The sequence below is a fragment of the Siniperca chuatsi genome, linkage group LG10, assembly GCF_020085105.1.
Source record: "Siniperca chuatsi isolate FFG_IHB_CAS linkage group LG10, ASM2008510v1, whole genome shotgun sequence".
NCBI lineage: Eukaryota > Metazoa > Chordata > Actinopteri > Centrarchiformes > Sinipercidae > Siniperca > Siniperca chuatsi.
Window position 1 is genome coordinate 7,379,311 of NC_058051.1, and position 21,299 is coordinate 7,400,609.

Genomic DNA, 21,299 nt, shown 5'->3' on the forward strand with positions numbered 1-21,299 from the left:
TTCTTTAGGTGGAGCTCTTTCCGTGACAAAACCAGTTTTTTTTTTCAAGGAAAGGCCAGATAGCAATATGTATGAACTGGATATAGACTGAATCTTTGGAGTGCATTATTTGTCACTGATAAGGTAGCAACATGTACATTTGTGTGTTTAAAGTAATGTACTGTGAAATGAATGTCACACTATACCAACATGGCTGTATGGATTTAGGCATTGTACAGTACAATAATGTGCTCAGCATAGCTAGATTTTACTATAATCCGTAATTTTCACTTAAAAAGAGATTTCCAGTAACAGAGAAATATCATGCAGCTTGAAAACTGAATACATTTTTGGCCTCTGGGGGGCCAAATTCTAAAACAAACTGAAACACATGCAGCCTTGTCATCATGTTGCCTTAAAATTGTTATGGTTAATGCTAGCAAACAACTGCCTAATTACACACCCAGCAGAAAAAAAGTAACATTAGCATCCATTTGGAGTGATAATTCTGGCTACCTGACCTAATATTAAGTTTCTTTTCTTTCTTTTGTTTAGTTCTCCACCAACTCATGAGAAAAATATCTGGTCCTTAAGCTAACTGTGTCCGCCATTTGGTGCTGGGGAGCGAGCATACAGTGAAAAGTGGCATAAAACCAAAACAAGATTTTAAAAAAAGGCTTTAAAAGTCTATAGAGTCCCAAATTCTCTTAGGGTTTGTCACTGCGAGCAACCCCTTTCACATTACATGAGAAACATTACATTTAAAGAGAATAGTTTCTCAAGAAGTTAACTTCATGCCTTTCTTACGGCTTCACTAATCAATATGTTTTTTATATTAACAATAAAGGAATAGTTTGAGATTTTGGGAAATACAGTTAGTCGCTTTCTTGCCGAGAGATACCACTCACATAATGCACATAACACCTTGTAAAACCACAACATTACATTTTTTCATTTGTTTTTGTATGGATTAAATTAATGGAATATCATGTGTTAATTTGTGATCTTTAGAGGTGCTGGTAGGCATATTTTTTTACCTTAGGAACGAGTCAGGCTAGCTGCTTTCCCCCTGCTTCCAGTCTTTATGCTAAGCTAAGCTAACAGCCTGTTTGCTGCAGCTTATATTTAGTGTACAGATATGTACACAAAATATAAGCAAAGACTAGCTAGCAAAGACATTTAGTAGAATGTAGCATTAGTAGAATGAGCACTACAAAGTACAATATTAACATGGCATACAGTCAGCCGTGAAATGCAACACTGTGAAAATATATCTGGAGAGTGATAATTGGATGATGGATATACTGTATACAATGGACCCCACAGGGTCCCAGTCAGTTCCTGGAATGGATGTGAGTTGGCAAGCAGAGACTGTGGGTGTGTGGGGGTTGAGTTGTAGGAGGCCTGATTGAGTACAGTGATAGCATATGGGAGAGAGGACTGACATAACATGTAATCAGAGCTCGCTTTCCTAAAGCCAGTTAAATGAAATTTAGTTCAGAAGTGGTGTAAAGACTACAAAGCCAGGACTTGTTTTAGTTGAAAGAGAATATCAGGGGGTTTTTTTAGAGCTACTGTCAGTCTCTATAATTATAGTTTAACTTTTAACTTGTTTTCATCATTTTGCAACAAACTTTCAAAATTAAGTGGTTTCTCAGCTAGCAAAGACCTCCTGCATTAGAATGACAATAATATGACAATAAAGATAAAGAAGAAGTGGAGTGCATTTTGATACAGCGCTGATATGAAAACACTTGAGGGAAAAAGCAGAGACTTTGAACAAAACAAATAAAGTGTTGTTCCTACAGAACATGTTGACAGGGGTGAATTTAGAAAAGAATGTATGTGTTCCATTACTAAGATTTATTTCTTGCTTTTAATCATGAAAACAAAGCATTGCTAAATTGAACATCTATTGAACAACTGTTAATTTAACTTATCATATTAAATGTAAAGTAAAAACCTAAACTAACTTTTGTGTTTTGTACAACCTTCCTTTCCATTGTTTTTATTTTTTCTGGTAGCTATGATAGCCTTGTTTTTGTGTGGTAATCCATGTTTGAATGTGCATATATTCATTTTGCTTCCTCAACACTGAAGAAAAAAACAAGAAAAAACAAGTGTTATATAAAAACAGGCTTATCTTGGTCTGCCAGCTTAGTTCACTGTAAGCCTCCAAGCATGGAGAGTAAGAAGGGAGGAGTGGATCGCCAAGGATTCTCTCCTGCTCTCTCTTGACTGTATTCAGCATCTGCCTTGGCCTCAGTGACAGCTGGAATAAAGTCTTATTGCATGAGGCCACAGTTACACTATATTCCAACGTGATTTCTGGAGATTTGGTGAACATTTGATGTTGCTTGACTGTGTTGATGCATGTCCACGCTTGGCTTGTCAGTGTGTGATGTGTGTCCCACGTTGAAGGTTTTCTTTTGGTCTGTGTTTCCACCTCACACCTTCATTTTACTTGGCAACAGTTCTGCCTGAGCATATCGTACCTAATCTATGATGAATTCAGGTCATAGTAGCCTGGTTTCCATCAGTGTATTTTTATGGTAATTATAATGAGTAATTTAGAAGTTATGAATGAAAATAGCAACTTTCAGAAGAATTTTCTCAAATTTGCATCAAAGTTTTTCCTTTTAACAAAAATGTTATTCTTGAATCAAGAAAAACCAAACATTATCAAGAATCTTGATAATGTTTGGTTTTTCTCCTAATGTTGCTTCACATTACATTTTTGTAAAATTAGTTCTCAGATGAAAGCATTTATTGTGGTTGACATTAAATAATAGTAATGCCCAACACATGGATGTTTTCAGCTTCATGCTGTATTGATGAAATGTATTTAGTTATTTGTTTTGTGTAGTAAACTGACTTCTAGGATGTCCAAGAAGTCCAAAATTATAGCTACAAATGTAAGAAGGGAGAATAGGATTGGAAAGTTGACCTTTTTCTTTGTGTATTTAAGAATCTTAATGGCAAAATTGCATTATTTTCAATATTTCCAGATGTCATGAAAGCTTATATATTTGTGGTTTTTGACACTTGGTATATTATAGTTTCTTGCTATTTCATCTTGGTTTCTTTTATAGCCTGACCTATACTGGATTTTTGAGGCCAATACTGATATGAATATTTCCGAGTTTAAAAATTTCAATATGACATAAAACGATTGGCCGATTTCTTTTCTTAGTATTTTTTTAACACAAACACATGACATAAGCAAACAATCTTGATTGGCCGGCAAAGACACCAATAAGGATATAATGCAAAATAAGCTAATATCGACCAAGTATGTTTATCGGTCTAGCGCTAGTTTCTTTGGAATAAAAAGAAAAACAGGGTAGTTGGTATGAGGAGCAATACACTGTAGCCTCAATGGCTGACCAAAAAAGAAAAAAGGAAGTGGACACTCGTCAACAGAAAATTTGAGGAAAAAGACGTCACACACACACAAATGAAAATTAAATTTAAAATGATTTTTGGTGATTACTGCTTTAAAAATGGTAACCCCCTTTACTTTCTTTCCTCTGTCTCTTACATTCTCACTCACTCCAGGTGCCTATCTTGTGTTAATGGAAACTTCCCCTGCCACTGGTGCAAATATCGCCACATGTGCACGCAGGATGCCAGCGACTGCTCCTTCCAGGAGGGACGAGTCAACACCTCGGAGGTGAGGGTTTGAGCAAGCACACATACAAAACACACAAAAGCACACACAAACATCCATGAGCACATGTTCCTAAACATACTCTCGCAAACACTTACACACAAAGAAATGCAGATTCAGAAGCACAGACATACAAAGCAACACATGAATACATTTACAAGTATGCATGTGCACAGACAATAATGTATAGTGGCATAGTAATGCCAAGGGTGCAGCTGGGACCTGTACACCATTTGAGTGTGTGTATGAATGAGTGCTGCTGTGAGTGGCCCAGCAGCAGCTGTTGTACTCCAAGCAGCACTGGATTTATTCACTTATAAACAAGTCGGGGTGAATGAGTATGCAAATGGAGTGCGCGCTACCGTCCCAAATGTTAATTTGCATGAAAACCCTCATCTATCCATGAGCTGACTTGCTTTCACAGTCCTTCTGTTTTAGTCTAAGTCTGTAATTCTCGCTGTCTTTAACACAAACCCAGAAATTCTCACTGACAAACACAAATAAACTTTTTTATCTTCAGAAAGTTGCACTAAACACCCAACCACCTTCACTTCAGCTTTGTCTCTATTTCAGGCAGAAGTTTAAAATCACTATTACGTCTATACAAAGTAAGCATTTTTCTTTTTCACACAGGTGAAAAATCTGATTTTATCCTATCTGATTAACTTTTTGTATGTTGCATGGACACAAATGCAAGCTGTTCCTCTTGCTCCTCTCTCATCCAGCCTTTTGTTGTCTGTACTTTCTTGTTACTTTTTTCAGTCACTCCATCTTTCTTTGCAAAAAGCCTGAGATGTTGAGACTATATGATCAGAAAAAACTTAGACTTAAACTTAGACTGTTATTTTTGACCATTGTCTTTACTTAAGACATTGTGTGTGTCCATGTGTATGGGTGACTGTCAAATATGCCAAGGGAGTGAGGTATGTGTGTATTATATTGTTAAAGTGTACAAATGGGACAGCAATTTGAGGGCATTTTGTATATGTGTGTGTGTGTGTGTGTGTGTGCATGTCCGAGAGGGAGAAAAGGGGGGAGGGAGGGGGATAACACTTGACTCCACACACTCTGTCATCACATGTTACACCCTCCTGTCAACGCACCAGGCTGACATCCATCCTCACCTTGTTTGGAGAACCACACCAATTCAGCCTTTAATTTTTTGTTCTTTCCTATTTTTTCTTCTGATGTACTCTGTCTTTTTGGTGCAGGTGTTGCCATGGTTACAAAGACACAGTCAGGGGGGTTTCACTGAATTTTGATAGACACACACACACACACACACACACACACACCAATGCCACCACCACATCCGTACATGGACTATTGTTATGAAAACAGCAGACAGTGAAGAGACAGCTTTGGTCTTTTGCGATGGATTCACGTGTTTTGATGTATCCTCATGTTCTCTCTCTGTCATTGAATAGGTAACATTTTGAAGTAACGAATATGCGCACTTAAGCCAAAAGCAGTAGTTTTGTCGTCACACATTTATCTCCTCTAGCCTTGATTTTGTTCCAATTTGCCAGTTCGTAGCCCCTGCTGAAAGCAATATTGCCCATCTCCGCTGCCTGAAAAAGTTTCCCCCTGTGTCATTAGCAGTAGGTTGCCAAAGTGATTGAATTCACACTACACTGGTTATCTTCGCAAAGGCATTCGTCAAATTTCTTGAGGCTGACTTCACTTCATATCTGATAAAATTATGAAATCTGATAAAACATAGCATCTGTGAATCTGTACCACAGGTACATTACAAAAACACACTTTTTAATCAGTTTGTGTGTAAACAGATAACCACTAATGTATATTTTTTGCCTTCTTAAAGTAAATATAATTCCCTGCTGTCACTTCCTGGATATGTAAATATATATAAATCAGTTGTGCTGTGACAGCAGATAAACAGAGAGGCACATTAGGGGCGACCAGGCAGAAAATTGCGTCGGAGAAACACTTGAGAAGGCCATGAACAGAAATGTGTATAAACACAAACAATGAGAGAAACAAACACAGAGACAAACAAATTTGCTCTGCTCTAGTGAATCCCAGCATTTGGCTGGTAGGGCCGACTGGTCCGACGCTGGGCCCGGGGGTTGGTTCAAATGACTTCATTCAAATTCAAGGAAATAGGAAAAATAAGACAATGTAAAAACCAACAGAAAAAGTAATAGAAAAACTGGTGTGTTTCCATTTATTTTCCTGACTACCAGCGTGCCTGCTTATTCATTTATTGATTGCAATTCGCTCACTTGTTAATTAAGTCGTTCATTCATTTTGCATGGGGTTGGTTTTTACTCAGGATATTTCATGTCCCAGGAATGAATTAATGCAGTACATGACTGACAGCAGAGATACAACATGGCTGCCAAGTAGCATCCCCAGATGGGAGCTTTGACACAAAGTGACTTATTTTTTCTTTTTTTGTATGCATGTAAAACGCTACAACTCCATGCAACAACATTTTCATCATTAGTCATGACCTGAGCTTCTGGTTATTGATGATATCCTAATATTGCCATCAGATATTGTTGAAAGTATCATAACTATGAGAAGTGCACATACTGATGCTGCAAAAAACTGGTAAACACACAAGGAAATTACATGGATTATAACAAAAAAAGATCTTGTAACTACTGTTTAACAAGGTATTTTTTGTTATAACCTCTAATAATTTAAAACGTTTTATTTGTAACTTTGGACTGTGCTACCTGCAAGGAGAACTTGCAGATAGCACAGTCCAGACTTCCAGACATCAAAAGTTCATTTGTACAGTAAATTTTGCATATGTGTTATAACAGTGTAGTCAAAGCTGCATGAAAAAAACGCAGCAGCCTCATTCAGACTACTGTGTTTGTACAGTAGAGGGGCTGATGCAAAGGGTTCTGGCAAACACAACACAGTGTTGTGTGGCACAGTTTTTGCCACAGCACAATGCTATTTAATCTAGCAACCCACCCACCAGTCAACTTTCTGCAAGCACACATCCCTGGTAGATTGCTTTGTAACATGAATGACATATTTCTACCGTTTACCCAACCGTACTGCGCCAGATTACGTTCAGTGTCGATGTTTCATTAAGTCTGATGCCAACGTTTTTAAAATTTTCAGTTTCTACAATACATACGCACATGGCAACCGTAGTATGGTTAAGGTTAGGGGAAGATTGCAGTTATGTTACTGCATCACTTTGTTCCTTTTGTCCCAGCAACAAAGACTATTGAGGTGTTAGATAGTGTTGATTGTAGGCCAGTTGCTTTTTCTATTTATTTACTCATGTTTTAGGAAAGTGTCGCTTCTAGTGGGTATTTATTTAGGTTGGATGTTTTCATTAAGTTTTCATTCAGAGTGAAGTCATCCAAATCTGTCAAAAGATGTGCTCATTATGAGCCAGTGCTTGTTCTGCATCAGCTGTTCTGAAACAGTTTATTTAACTATCAAGGCACTGCCCTTTTCAATATGTCAAACTGCAACTCACCAGCTCTGACTGTTCTCAGTGTGATTTCCTTTCTTTCTTTCTTTTTTTCTTTCTTCCTTCCTTCACTTTACTTCTTCCTCTTTTAGCCCTCCCCCTTTCTTCCCTTTTGCACCATTCATCCCATATCTCTTGTTTCTTCCCTTCCTCTATCTTTCCACTCTCTCCCTCTTCCTAGAAGCCTGACCTTTCACTCGGTGAAGCACAGTAGGTCCATGATGTATTGCTGCTGCACAGGGGATTGAACTGGTGGCTTTGTAGCCTAGCCTCATTGATAATCATTATCAGGCTGTGTTAGGCTCCAGATGAACAGAAGGTTAATATAGATATGTGGATCAGCGTTAGCCTTCGTGCTGCTAATTAGAGGATGAATCACCATGATGAATGAGTTGGTTAGATGTTCATACGTGTCTGTCAAGTCACCTTGCTGCTGCAAGAAACACAAACGCCTGCATGCAGGAATGCATATTGGCCACAAGCCAACCTTTCTACACACAGACTCCCATAGTATCACTGCTCAAAGCATGCCATGCACCTCACCAGCAATCTCCATACAGGTTTTCATTTTTGATCTCTAACCCAATGAGCTCTTTCCTCTTGTTCACCCACTCCCTCATTCCTTCAACAAGTCAATTAGCAGAAGCCAGACACTCTCTCTTTTTGTCTCTCAGCTAAGGGTGTCAGAGTTACAGCTGTCTTTCCATTGTTGCTGGAGCTCAGGCTGGTACACAGCTCTGAGTTGCCCAGCTAGGAGGCTCTGGGGCTGGCACAGAGCAAGCTTCCCTTCTCCCTCTGGGTCTCTCTGGCAGGGGGAGCTGCCTGCCACTGATAGACTCAGCTGTGTGTGTGTGTGTGTGTGTGTGTGTGTGTGTGTGTGTGTGTGTGCGCGCGTGCACATGTGTGTTAATTATTCAGAGTGTATTAAAGCTTAAAGATGCATCTCCAGATGCCTCTCTGATCATTGGCGTGTTTAATGGGGAGAGACAGATGAGATGAGAAGTGAAAGGTGGAGTATCCACAATAAAAAATAAGGGGAAGAGTGTGGCAGTGGCCTAGTTGTTAGAGAAGATGCAAGCTTGCTAAAACAACCAGGGGCCTCATTTATGAAACTATGTGCACACAGCACATAAAAAATGTTTTAAAAAATGCCTTCTGCAAATGAGTACACTTTCCATCATGCAGGTTTCCCGTTAACAAATTTTAGTCAGCCTGTAATTTTGTGCACTCACATCCGGCCCCTTCAGTTCCACAGTTAACAATACATGGTTAATTAAATGCATATTACTATATTACCTCTGATAAGGCCTCTAAAACTTGTGTTAGAATATCCCCAAAGCTTAAGTTTAATAAACAGAATATAAATGGAAGAGATATCACGGGACCATGGCTTGATGTTTTATTAACTGTTTTCTCTCTCCAGAGGAAGGTCAGAGATCACGATAAAATGCCTCTAATTAAGTTTGTGTCAGGGAGCTCATTTAAATTGTCTCATTACTCTGGAAAGATGCCAGATTGGGCTGTGCATTTGTCCAAATTGCTCAAGGCCAATTTTCAACAAGTTTTGTGAAATTAGGATTGATTGAACATAATAAATAAGGCTTGGGGAAAAGATTTAAAAATTGAGACAGACAGTAGAGAGATTAGAAGATTTGTAAGGGGAAGATATCATATAGGAGGAATGAGATAGACAAAGGAAGGGGAGGAAAAACAAGGCTGGTAAAGTAAGAAGAATTACGGACTGAACAGAAGGAGGAGGCAAGTTGATGTAAGGAGGAGAAGGATGGAGTGGATGGAGTGGGAGGAGGATGCAAGAGATGTTTAACCATTCAGGAGATGAAAGGATACTTGAGGGTTGTGACACCACCCATGCCTCATGTCTCTTTAGCATCTACTTAATAATTCCATGTCATTTAGTTAATGCTATCTGCCCTACTTTCTTCTTTCCTGGAAGCTCAGCTGCTGAAAATAATGTAATCGCATCGTATGTTTGTCTTTAAGATTATCGTTACTTACTTTTGTCTGCAGAACATAAATAAGAAATATTAAATTCGTCACTGATGATTACAGTAAGTCACAGAGGATTCTAAGCCACTTTTCATTTTACATCATTGTTTATTGCCTTATTCTTGGCTTCCCTTCATGGCTTCTCTCATTGCTACATATACATATCAGGGCGGATTCAATATTTTTGTGTAAAAAACTGTTCCTGATGAATGTATAAAAATATTGAGAGAGAACAGTCTATGATGACTTGTATCACTCGTGCGTTTCAATCGAAATGATACATACTGTGTCGAGTCTCCTCTGACCTGACTTCTTTCTTACGCGAAAGGCTTAATAAACCCTCATTCCACTGTTGCTCTGAAGGCACACGAGTAATCGTATGTGGCAAATTATTTTTGAAAGAGTTTTGATGATGCTCACTGTCTCAGTGGATACATTTAATGGCCATCAAACTGTGCGAATTGTGCACTGAGGAGGAGGGACAGGGGAATTAACCAGGGTATCAGTGCTCTTCAGTCCATTGTTCTATGCTAACAGGCTATATCAACCATATACAAAAGCAAAGGACTAGATTTGATATATATATATATATATATATATATATATATATATATATATATATATATATATATATATATATATCCCCATGTTTTTTTCTTTTAAAAGTGGCACTCCACTAATATTACTCTGCAGATATTACATGAAGTTCAATTCACTTGTCACAGCAGCCTACTGCTCTGCCTGGTCTATTAAAGATCTATTAAAGACACTATTGAGTTGCATTATAAAGATAGACTCCACTGTTTTGGGAGCTTGACCCATACTAGGACTAAAAGCTAGGCTATCTCAGCCTTTATTGCTTCAATTTTGAACATTCTTTTTTTAATCTATATCTTATAAGTCCTGCAACTTTATGGAAGGGCAATACTAAATTGCTGAAATACCCCTTTAATGTAAATGACGGCATACCATGTATAATATAGTTGTTGTTACTACTTGTTGGTACCAGTTGCTTCTTCCTGTATAGAAGCAAATTAATGCATAATAATACATGTTTATTGGTATAGGATGTGCCCCATGATGTGAAGGCTGTTGAAACACTATAGTGTTGATATACATTATGCTCTGTTCAATTTTAACCATGGTTGTATAAGGCTGGGTTTTGTTTGGAAGTTTTTGATACTGGTGTCAGTATGATACATGAGTTTCAGTTCCTGGTTCCTGTACCAAAACAATACTTTTTAAAAAGAATTTGGCAAAGTAGTCACCTAAATTTGGACATATCTGATCAAATAATTTGGAAAGAATACCTGACAAAGTAAAGTTTTAATACACAGTCTATATTCAATACCTAGCCCTGTGGTTAAATTGGTTTCACCTTTGACAAATCCACCAAACAGGAGCAAACATGTATTATAGGCTGTTAGAAGGAAACAGATTATTCAGCAAGAAACCTCTGAACACATCCTTAGTCTTAGAAAGGTAATCACACCCAAGATCCTCCAAATTCAACCAGTTCAAAGCATAATCACTGTGACTGTATAATTGGCTGTATAATTCAGGTAACATTTAATCTGACAAGTCTAAGATTAGAGGGTGCCATTTGCTGTACATATTGTAAAGCCCTTTGAAGGAAATTTGTGATGTGTGACTTTGGGCTATTTGAATAAAAGTGACTTGACTTGCCCAAGTTGAGTCATTTGATTCAGATAATACAGGTAGAGTAAATAAAATGGGGGATGGCCATTTTTCTACATTAGATGTAAGCACGCTTTGTTCCATCAATCTTTATCCAAGTGCAAAAAGTGCAAGGTACCAGCAGCCATTTCATAGATTCCCTGTGTAACACATGTTGTCATGGTTCTATTTTGAACAGTATTCTTAGTTTGACTTTGTTATTAATGAAGTTGAGTAGCAGTGTAAATTCCTTTTGAGTTTGACAGAAGGTCCCCCTTGATATGTGAAGTAACAGGTAATAAGTTGCTTTGATTAAAAATGATGAGGGTATTACAATCACATTTGCTCAAGTCTTCAGAAGTAGGTAAAATTCATGAATTTTTCGATTACTTCTGCTTAAGCTGTAATGAAGTTAAGGCATTGTTTATCTTCGTACAATGGTGTCAGAATCTCAGTTAATAACAATGTGAAGTCTTCCTGTGTTTTATCTTTACCGCACCACCCGTCTGGCTCCACATCCCCTATAGTAAAGGGCTGCGAAGAGTGGGTGGACACTCCAAAAGGCTTCTAACACAGTTCAAAGTCTCTTTTATTGAACAGAAGAGCTCCTGGTCTGGTGCGAAGGGGTGCCTGCCCTCCTTCCACCTGAGACTACGACTGAGGAACTCGGGTCATTTGAGCAAAATAGATGAAAAATTTTCTTGTTGAAATGAAGCACAGGGGATCTAGAATAAAAGATGAAACAAATCTCGCAAAGAGAAGCGATCGCTTTCAAAAGTTTTTGGCCCCAGAGAATTTTCATACTAGATCCTGCGATATCTTTTGTTGTGAAGTTGGCTTTGTTGTGTATTGTTTAAACTTTTCCAACCTAAGCCCTTTGGAACCAAGAAACTCATTCTCTTGTCCCAAGACTAATAAAGGAAATAAACCCAAATACATGACGGCAGATGATGGGGAAGTCAGTACATTTATCATGGGCTTTTATTCTGACCTTGAAAGGTTGGCTGATACTTAGGTGGGTCACAGAAATATCTTATTATTCACTGGGTCATGGTCTAAAATGGGTTGCGAGTCTGTTTTTGGTTGGATCCCACATGACAAGAAGCACTGTGTCATTTTCCGCTCTCAAGATGAAACAAAATTCATCAAATTTGGATCCTGTAGGCTGAAGAAAAGAACACAGGGTTTTTAGTTACGCCATCCTGAATAGCATCTCGTTATCTGTCATGTATCTACTGTGTCACCCTCAGAAATACACACACACACACACACACACACACACACACACACACACACACACACTCACAAACAGATTGTGTATTTTTAGATCCTCCTATTGATCCACTAGCTGATGCTTATCAGCTACATCCTCCTCTTTGACCATCCAGACCTGATACCATCCAGATAGACATGCAATCACACTTGGTCATCAGAGATACCACACAGGGAAATGTTATTCTAAAGGAGACATGTGTGATGAAGAGCTCTGTAGAGTCAGTGGAGTAGGGGTCTTTTCCCAGTAGGCACGGTATCTTTTCTGTAGCTTGATTGTTTACTAACACTTTAAGTTGAACTGTTGGACAAATACATTCATGGCTCAAATAGTGTTAGAAAATGTATACTTTGTTTTGCCTTTTCCCTGTTTTAGGTGGCAGGTGGTTTTGTCAAGCCCCGATTCATTGTACTACAGATCATGGTCTTGGACGGCCAACTCCCAGGAATCCCCGACATTTCAGTCACTCGGTGGTTCATAAAATTTGTTACAGGAAGAATGTTGAAAATACAAAGTAGTAATAATCCATATTATTATGATAACAATGTATTCAAAAACAATGTCAAACTGTCACAGTGTGAAAGGAGTCACTCGTAGTGATGAACCTACAGAGAATTATCATGCCTCAGCTTTGTATCGCGTTTCAGCTCATTGTTTAGCTGTCTGGCCCACAAGTTTACTGTTTTGGTTCATTGTTTTTGGATGCATCAGGCAGCTGTTTTCAGTGAAAAAGCTATAAAAATCCACTGTACACTACCTGCTCAGAACCAAATGGCAGACAAACACAGTTAGCAACTAGCTGGTGAACATAGTGAAGCATTTAGAAGCTAAGGAGCTGGATATTTCCCTTTGGAGTTGGTACAGACCAAAAACATAGCTAAAAGTGGGTGAATATTGGACCATTCACCATGCGGCCAGAAGCACAACTCCTAATGAATGATAATGTTGCTCCAAAACTGCTGGATGTGTAAATAAGCAACTGTTTGCTAACTAGTTTGCCAAATCAACTTAGATGATATGTCAATGTTGTGTTAACAAATTTCTGCTCCCCCCAAGTGGCCAAAAAATCTATTATTGCAGGTTAAAAGCCAATTCAATCTTGAAAATCAAACATGGTGCAGATTTCTTCCTCGCTCACCAACTGGAAAGGTGCTCAGCAGCAGTGTGCTCAGTGTTGCCACTGTTGCTGTAAGCTATATTACAGCAATACTACTGAATAAAATGGTAGTATCCGTTATATATCATCATCTGTGATGGTCGTGGATCAGGGTTAGGTTTTGTCATAAAGGAAAATATAAGTGTGAAAAATACAAGGCAGTCACATAAAAACTAACTCAACTCTGCTGCTTCTTTCTGCTTAACACCACTCTTCTTGCGCTTCATGCAGGTTTTACATAAGCACATTATATCGAAACAGTGTTTCATCTAGTTCATGAAAGCATTTGCTAAACACTCTTGTGCCTGGTATGTAACTTCTGAGAAGGATCCTCCAGTGCAAAGGAAGGGATGCATTTTATGTTTTTAGTTTGTTTGGAATAACAGAACAAGAATAGAAGTTAGCTTGAACATTTGAACAAATGAGAGCGCACTACCTACAGAAACTTGAGTGTTCGATTGACAAGTGATGTCAGGGAGGTGCAGTGTAAAAAGTGTAAAAGCACCATATTAATGACCATTTAGCAGCAAAGATACATAAAGGATTAAAAAAATGCCAAGAGGTCCTACATTGCTGACAAAGTAGGAACAGTACTGCACATATTCATGTACATACTAAACCAGTCTAAGGGCTGTACACAATCCACATAATTATTATTCTGCAGCAACGAGGTCCACAAGAGTATTGTAGCATAACTGTTGTGCTGATGGATATCAGTTTATGTCTGGCCTTTGTTTGACCTGTCGTCTTGAGCTTTACAGAAAGTATTTACATAAAGAGATCTACAGCATTTAGCCTATAGGCAGCCTCTAGGATGGATGATATTATGTATAGGTTGATAAGGCTCTCTGTTTTGTTCTGTTTTCTATTGTTTTCTACGGGTTTCTAAGGAGCAGACACTGAATGATAAATAAAAAGTTGTTAATGAAGAGTGAGAGAAATAGATTGAGAAGGAAAGCTGTGTCTGAATAGGAGAGAATGTTGAATGGAGAGATCTGTTGGGATTACTAGCTACCCATTGCATGATATTGTGGTATTCTCTGGTGTGTGTATGTGTGTTACTTTCTGTTAGATTTATTCTCTAATGGTATAACTATATTAGTGTCTAACACTGAGACATTGCTCAACAGATGACTCTTCTTTTTTCTCTCCTGGGAGATGTGGTCATCATATCAGGTCCTTTTCTGTCTCTCTTTCTGTGTGTGTGTGTGTGTGTGTTGCATTGGTCGATGGGGTCTCGGCCCCTCCTTTCTGAAATGGTTCAATGGACTGCAACGCTAATTCGTGGAACCCTCTACACTGTGGTGACCCCTGACACTCACACACATACAGTAGACAAACACACAGAGACTCCCTCATCCATCATACTCTGAGGTAGTCAGCGCCTCAGTGAGGTGGCCTCGTGGGTGACAGCTGGCAGCCAATCGGTGCTCTTGCCTCATCTCTGACATCACCGTAGATGTGATATCTCCATCCTGATAGAAAGTAATTAGAAGTGAGTAAATAGATAATATTATGACTTTACGTGTGTCAGAGCTAGATATAAATTAAGTAAATGTCATGTTTTTTTGGTCTTTCATCACTAACATATATAAACTTGTTTTTCTTTCACAGTGTTACCAAAGCATCAGGATAATTAAACTTCATAAGTATTATATTCTTGCCTTCACATATGTGTAATGTGTGTTTCTCATTCTTTCACTCTGTCTCACCTGCCTCTGTTTGTTTCAATGGCCTGCTCAAAGTACTCTACCCCTAAAACATCATGGTTCAGCAGCCAACGAAGTGTGAATAATGTGAGGAAAAGGAGGTTATGGAGGAGAGGAAAAGTGAATATGAAAATGCAGTAGAGCGTCATAGCCAGCGGGAGTTCATGGCTCCATGCATCATCTCAGTTAAATGAACAGCAGAACAGATAGAAACCAGAGGGTGGAAGGAAGGATCAGATGAGAGAGGTTAGGAAGATGTATAGAGAGAGCAGGAGAGTAAGCTGAAGAACGGACGATAGAAACTAAAACACTGAGGTGTGGTTAGGATGGAAGTACTCCATGGAATATCTATCTATCTATATCTATCTATCTGTAGTTGAGTTGTAGGAAATGAGCATGACCTTGGATACAACTGGTCCATCTAAAACCTTGTGCTTTTCATTATATAGCAGTTTATTGATTGACATCACCGTAAGCTAACTGTCCAAGATCCAACATCCATGAGTCTCAAATAAGCCCAAACCCTGCATTTCTGTTAAGTAATGAAAAACTATATGTTGCATTTGCTTTGGACCTAACTATTATTAGAGGTGAAAATTACAAAACACTTTGCTGATTTGAACCATTTCTTACAGTGCAGTTTAAAGATTCGTCACTGACTATGTAGCGATTGCATCACTGTTCAAATGCATTTCATTACGTACATCAGTAAGCAATCATATCCCCACCAATACGGATGTGATGTTAAGTACTTCTTCTCACTGTCTTCAGTTCAGTAGTAAATTCAGTCTGTTGCTGGTCCAAACTCTACCGTTCATTTCAATACATAACTAGGGCTATATATAAGATTAATAGCTCAGCTGCCACCTATCCTCTATAGAGCTATCACATCATGATTGTTACAGACTGTCCAAATAATTCTGAGTGTGTAAATTTATGCAGTATGGCACCCTCACTATGGAACAAAAAAAGTAGTATCCACGGCATGGACACATTTTATAGGTGTAAAATTACCATTGTGCGTCTCTACACCTGTCAGTGGTGATGCAAAATTAAGCTTTGATGATACTCCTGTACGGATGGAGTGTACTGGGCAAACTGTGGGCATACTGTGGGCATGCTTTGGGCATGCTTGAGTATACTGTGGGCACATTGTTCCAGTACAAGATTTGTATAAAATAATTTTGTAAACAAAAAATAAATGTTAGCAAACAACAAACTAGGTAATAATTTATTAATATGACCCTGTTAGAACTTTTCACGCTTTCACCACCTGAATAGGTTCCATTAACACACTCTTCCTATGTGACCACTTCTACTCCTTGGAGTTTGGTCTGCATCCATCCAGCTGTGACATACATGTAGACTAAAGGGGCAGGACAGCATCTTTGAAAGTCTTTGTTTATCTGTAAGATAGGAATGTAATATGGAAGGTATACAAAATATAAGAGGCACTGTCCAGTATGAAAAAACAGAGTACCCCTACTTTGTGTTCAGATTTTGTTGAGACCATGTCAGAAGGACTGATTCACACTACATTTTTGTGGCTGTGGTCTGTGTGAGGCAATCAGGTCATGACTTTTTATTTAACAATAATACATTCAAATCTGCAATCACAGATAATATATATTTCTATAATGTGGCATTCTAGAAGAGAGTTAAAGTTGAACTTAAAAGTTAACACAAATATTTTAACCACTTGTGCAAAAATAATGGAAGTTTCTAAAATAAATAAGAAAGCAATATAAAAAAGCACTTAAGTGTGTTCCCATTATAACTCTGGACCTTATCCAAAAATGTACATTTTCACTCAGTTTCCCAAGAATGACCCCATAAATTAAGTTTGGAAAATATCCTCTCGCTAGCTTACCACACTCACACACGCACACACTCACTCACTACAACTGAAATAAAGAATAATGTGCTTTAACAAAAAAAATAAAACAATGCAGGTCCTAGTCGTGGCTTGGGAGATAAAACAAATGGCTACTTCACCTGCTAGTACAAGCTACCAAAATAAAACTGCAGTGTTAGTTTGTACTCACAAGCAGTAGGCGATTTGAGGACATGGGGGTATGCCATCTCCCTTGTTAGCAGAATGACCAAAAGACTCGTGTGGGTTTGCCCCTGCCTACACTGCCCATAATAAACCCACACCTACCCACAGTGGGCCGTGCGGGCATGTTTGCTAGCTACAAGCTACGATAGTTAGTAGGCAGTGCTCGGAGCACGGAGCACCGGGGGAGTGTTGGTGTTTACATCGCTAGCACAGGAGCTTTGGACACGCCGGGAGGAGCAGGGTTTAATAAAGCTAATAAAGCTTTAAAGCTAATAGGACCGCTAGCTGCACGGTTAACTGAGCTAGCTAGCTAACAGCAGCTACAGTTAGCAGCAGTTAGTGGTTACTTTACAGCTTACAAGTAAAGCTATCTGTCCATCAGGAAACTGTAAATCACTGAGAGTTGAGGCAGAGCAGACAGAGGACATCAGAAGGAAAACCAGAAAATATTTTTTACATAAAATATGATCAATTTTACCAAAATCAGTGAATAAAGTTATAAAGTTGTGTTTTTGTACAGTAATCAGTGAGGCCTGGCCCCCCAGAAACACTCTGCGTCTATCGTTTTTCCAACCTAATTCTTGTCTCATTTGTGGTCTGATAAACAGTAAATTCAAGTTAAAAACAGCAACGCATTTGGTCTTTGCAAACAGAAATGATGTATGTGTTTATTTGCACATTGTTACGGACAGACCAACCCGGAGACACTGGTAAGGAGATTTCGAGAGTTTATTGATTACAGAGAGAAATAGAGAGTCTATAGGAGTAGAGAAGATACCGTCCCTTGTATCCCTGACGGTGGCGGAGTGCAGTAGCTGGATAGCTGAAAACGAGGCGACGGGAACGGGAGACACACACACTGGAGACAGAAGACACTCCGGAGCCGGGTGAGAACTGCTACCCATAGAAAACCGGAGTCGAGTTAGAGGTTCGTAGCGCTGGATGGCTGTGATCAAGAAGTAGCGTCGTAGGAGAGTCCGAGGTTAACTGAAGGTAGGAGGCGTAGCTCTGTCCTTCTAGCGAACGAGACCGGACACTGACTGAGGTGAAGAGTGGAGATTTATAGTGGAGAGGAGTGGCTAATTGCAACCAGGTGTGTGCTGAGTCACAGGTGCAGGTGATTAGTATTCAGGTGAGGAGGAGCGGTGTGGCTGAGATGAGGTGGAGCCTGGCGTGTCTGTGACACACATATAGTGGGAAAGTGAGAGCCGATCACAAGTGATCACTCAAGACGCATGTGGAGACGCATTCTAATGCCAGGTGTGAACTGTTGTACTTGGAGCTGTCCTGTCCACCAAGATCACCCAAGATGCATGTTAATGCCAGGTTTCAACAGGGCCAAAGATACCTTATAGAGATTTGACATTGGTAGTATGGAAGACAATTTTTTTCTGAAGGCTTACCTTCCCATCCTTGATCACAGTGTCTGTGTATTTGGCCCCAAGGCTACTGTAAAACATTCCACAGGCCTAAGACTGCACTAGATTACTGCACAGAGCCAGAGGGCAAGATTTAGCTTTGATCAGTGTGTGTGTGTAGTAGTCGCTGTGTGAGGATAAATGTGTATGAGTTTTGGTTGTGTGTATATTATGTGCATTTTGGGTATATCTATCTGGATAACATAGGTAACAGTTTGTGTGTGTGTGTGTGTGTCTGCATTGCCCGTCTGGGAAATAGTTTGGATTTATATGTATATAAGCGGTGAGCATGACTCTCATGTTGTAGCTCACCACCCCTGCCTAGCTCTGTTGGGAATTTAAACTCCTCAACTTTCATCCCCCACTTTAATAAACGACTGTATGGCTCCCAAGACCTCACCTCACCTCCTGGTCTCCTCCCCTCCTTCCCTCTCACTTCACCACTCCTCAGCCTTTCTCATCAGATAGATAATCTCTGCTCATCCTCTGCATCACTGTTCATCCCTAACTTACACTGCTGTAAATTCATATCTCAACAAGGCAATTATGTAGATGTGTGCTGGTAGTTGTTCTGGGAAGTTTCCAGTGGCCATAACTGGGAAGCACCCAGGTATGGCGCTGCATGAATCTGAAGAAAGATGTTTTTGGAAAAGTGGATGCCGCTCAGTTAATTCTTATCCCTGGATAAAATAAAGTTTGAAAATCAAGGCGAAAGTGAGAGAGAAAAAGAGAAGAAAGATACAGATAATGTAAAAAAGATCAAGTGTGAGTGAGAGGAAGAAAGAAAGGAGAGGAGTGAAAGTGAGGGGATTAGAGGAATCCCCTAGGTAAAGAAATTGTTGTCTCATTGTGTAGAACTGCTCCGCTATCTGATGCAGACTCAGCTCTGACACCTGTCACCACTCCTAACGAAACAGCCCCCACAATCCCCTGCTCCCAAATCTTTTGTTCACACCCTCCTTCCTTTGTGTGTATGTTACCTCTCTTTTCCTTTTATCCGTTTGTGTGATTGTGAGTCTTTGTACTGTATATGTAAGCCCTTCACTATGTGGGGAATGCCTTTGTATGTGTGTTCATGTATATGTGTGTGTGCACATTGTCATTTTTCTTAGAGGAATGTGAAGATGTGCTTTTTATCCTGACTCTGATGCATCAGTAACACGGAACAGAGGAAAATGTGTGATGTGTGTGTTGTTGAAGCAATGGGGACCAGAATGTGTAGCAGAGAGGCACAGATGTGAAGTGGTCTGTGTGCAGATACTTGAGCCCAGTCCTTCCAACATAAAAAATGACTGCTACTTCAGACTGGATACTCTTCCATCTAGTCAGAGTTTCTAGTCACACACACACAGACACACACACTCTTTCCCCTTTTTCCTTTCTGGGCTTCTTCAGTCCTGTTTTTCATTTTATTAGAAGCTACAAGCAGTTCATTAGCGGTCTGTTGCCATCTGTGAATACTTCAAACTTTTACTGTCAGCCTCACTAATTGACAATCTGCTTCACTGGGCTCACCGGGGTTGATTTGATTTCTTCTCTGTCTCTTTCCTCATTTCTGTCCTTCTCCTCCTCCTTTTCTCTTACTACTACAATGCCACATTCATATCATGTTAGATTTTCCATAAATATGAGATGCCGAATAGAAAAATCTGTTCATCCTAGCCGCCTACTGATAATTACAAGTAGAAGCTGTCACATTACCCAACTATGGTCATAAAGTGGACCAAGACAGTTGACATACATAACAGCATAACAGTAAAGTTATTGTTAGTAAAATCATCAGTTACAATTACGCTAATATAGTCTACTTCTAAAAAAAGGCAATCTGTATTTATTGTATTTATGGATAGTTTTAAAGCTGCATTGACAGTTTCTCTTCTTTTTGGCCACTTGGGGGCAGCAAAAACAAATTGAAAAACACAACATGGACATATTATCATCTAATTATCACCTCATCTTATATGGGGACCAGCTAGCATGCAGAGGTTTTATCAGAGCTTTTTGCTGAAAACACCTAACTGCTGCAGCTAGAGATGAGGTTGATGAGAGTGACAGTTCGCTAAAAGAAGCTGAAAGCTCTGTACAGCCTGTTAGATGACTAGTCTGTGTGGTTTTGTTGCTAGTGACACATTTCACATTACACATAATTTGATCCATTGTTAATCTAAACAATATTGATTAGTGCAGCTTTAAGGGAACTTATTAATGACAAAACATGATTTTCAGATTTTCTTGGATAGATGCTTTTCATCGACTCATTCATGAAATTACTTTCCCTTTTATCTTATTTTCTATATCATAAAGTTTCCATGTTTGTTTTTGTCTATGTTATCCAGTCTTTTGTCTCTGCCCATGTTACATGCCATCTCTGTATCCTTTTTGAATTGCTAATATATTGAATTATAGATGGAAAAACACTATTTCAAATGTTCCCTGTGTCATAATCTCCACCCTTCACCTTCCCATATGGCATCAATGCTATCTGGCTGTGGGAGTGTGCTATATTGTCATGAAGGGAACAGAGGTGCCATTATGTCCAAACTTCTCCTTCTCCCCTCTACATCCTCTCTTTGCCATTCCCAGGCCAATCTGCAAGTCATTACAGATGCTCCATTAGACAGTACCTCGGCACAAAGCAAACTCACATTGAGATTACTCTGCAGAGTGTGAGGCTGCTGGCATGATTTGACTTTAGGTATTCATTCCTGATTAAATAGAATGCAGTTCCCACTGATTTATCATTGCAGATACAAATGTTTGCTATCCTAATAGGAAAATTATAGTTTGCTTAATGGCGCTTCAAGTAGAATATGACTTAATTTATAAATTCTAGTTAGGTATTTGTATGGCCTTTATGATTGTTTACAGCATCTCTAGATGAATAC

At 39.1% G+C, this 21,299-nt stretch overlaps 1 protein-coding gene across 11 annotated transcripts in view; it reads left to right on the plus strand.

Moving 5' to 3' along the window:
• Positions 1 to 21,299, plus strand: part of LOC122882838 (plexin-A1-like) — a 325,344-nt gene that overhangs the window by 163,331 nt on the left and 140,714 nt on the right. For all 11 annotated transcript variants that reach the window (XR_006379472.1, XR_006379471.1, XM_044210659.1 and 8 more), the window contains one exon: positions 3,538 to 3,652. Coding sequence is in view for 9 of the 11 variants with exons in the window: in XM_044210659.1 (XP_044066594.1) it covers positions 3,538 to 3,652 (115 nt within the window). In the remaining 2 variants the exon portion in view is untranslated. The remainder of the gene's footprint in view (positions 1 to 3,537; positions 3,653 to 21,299) is intronic.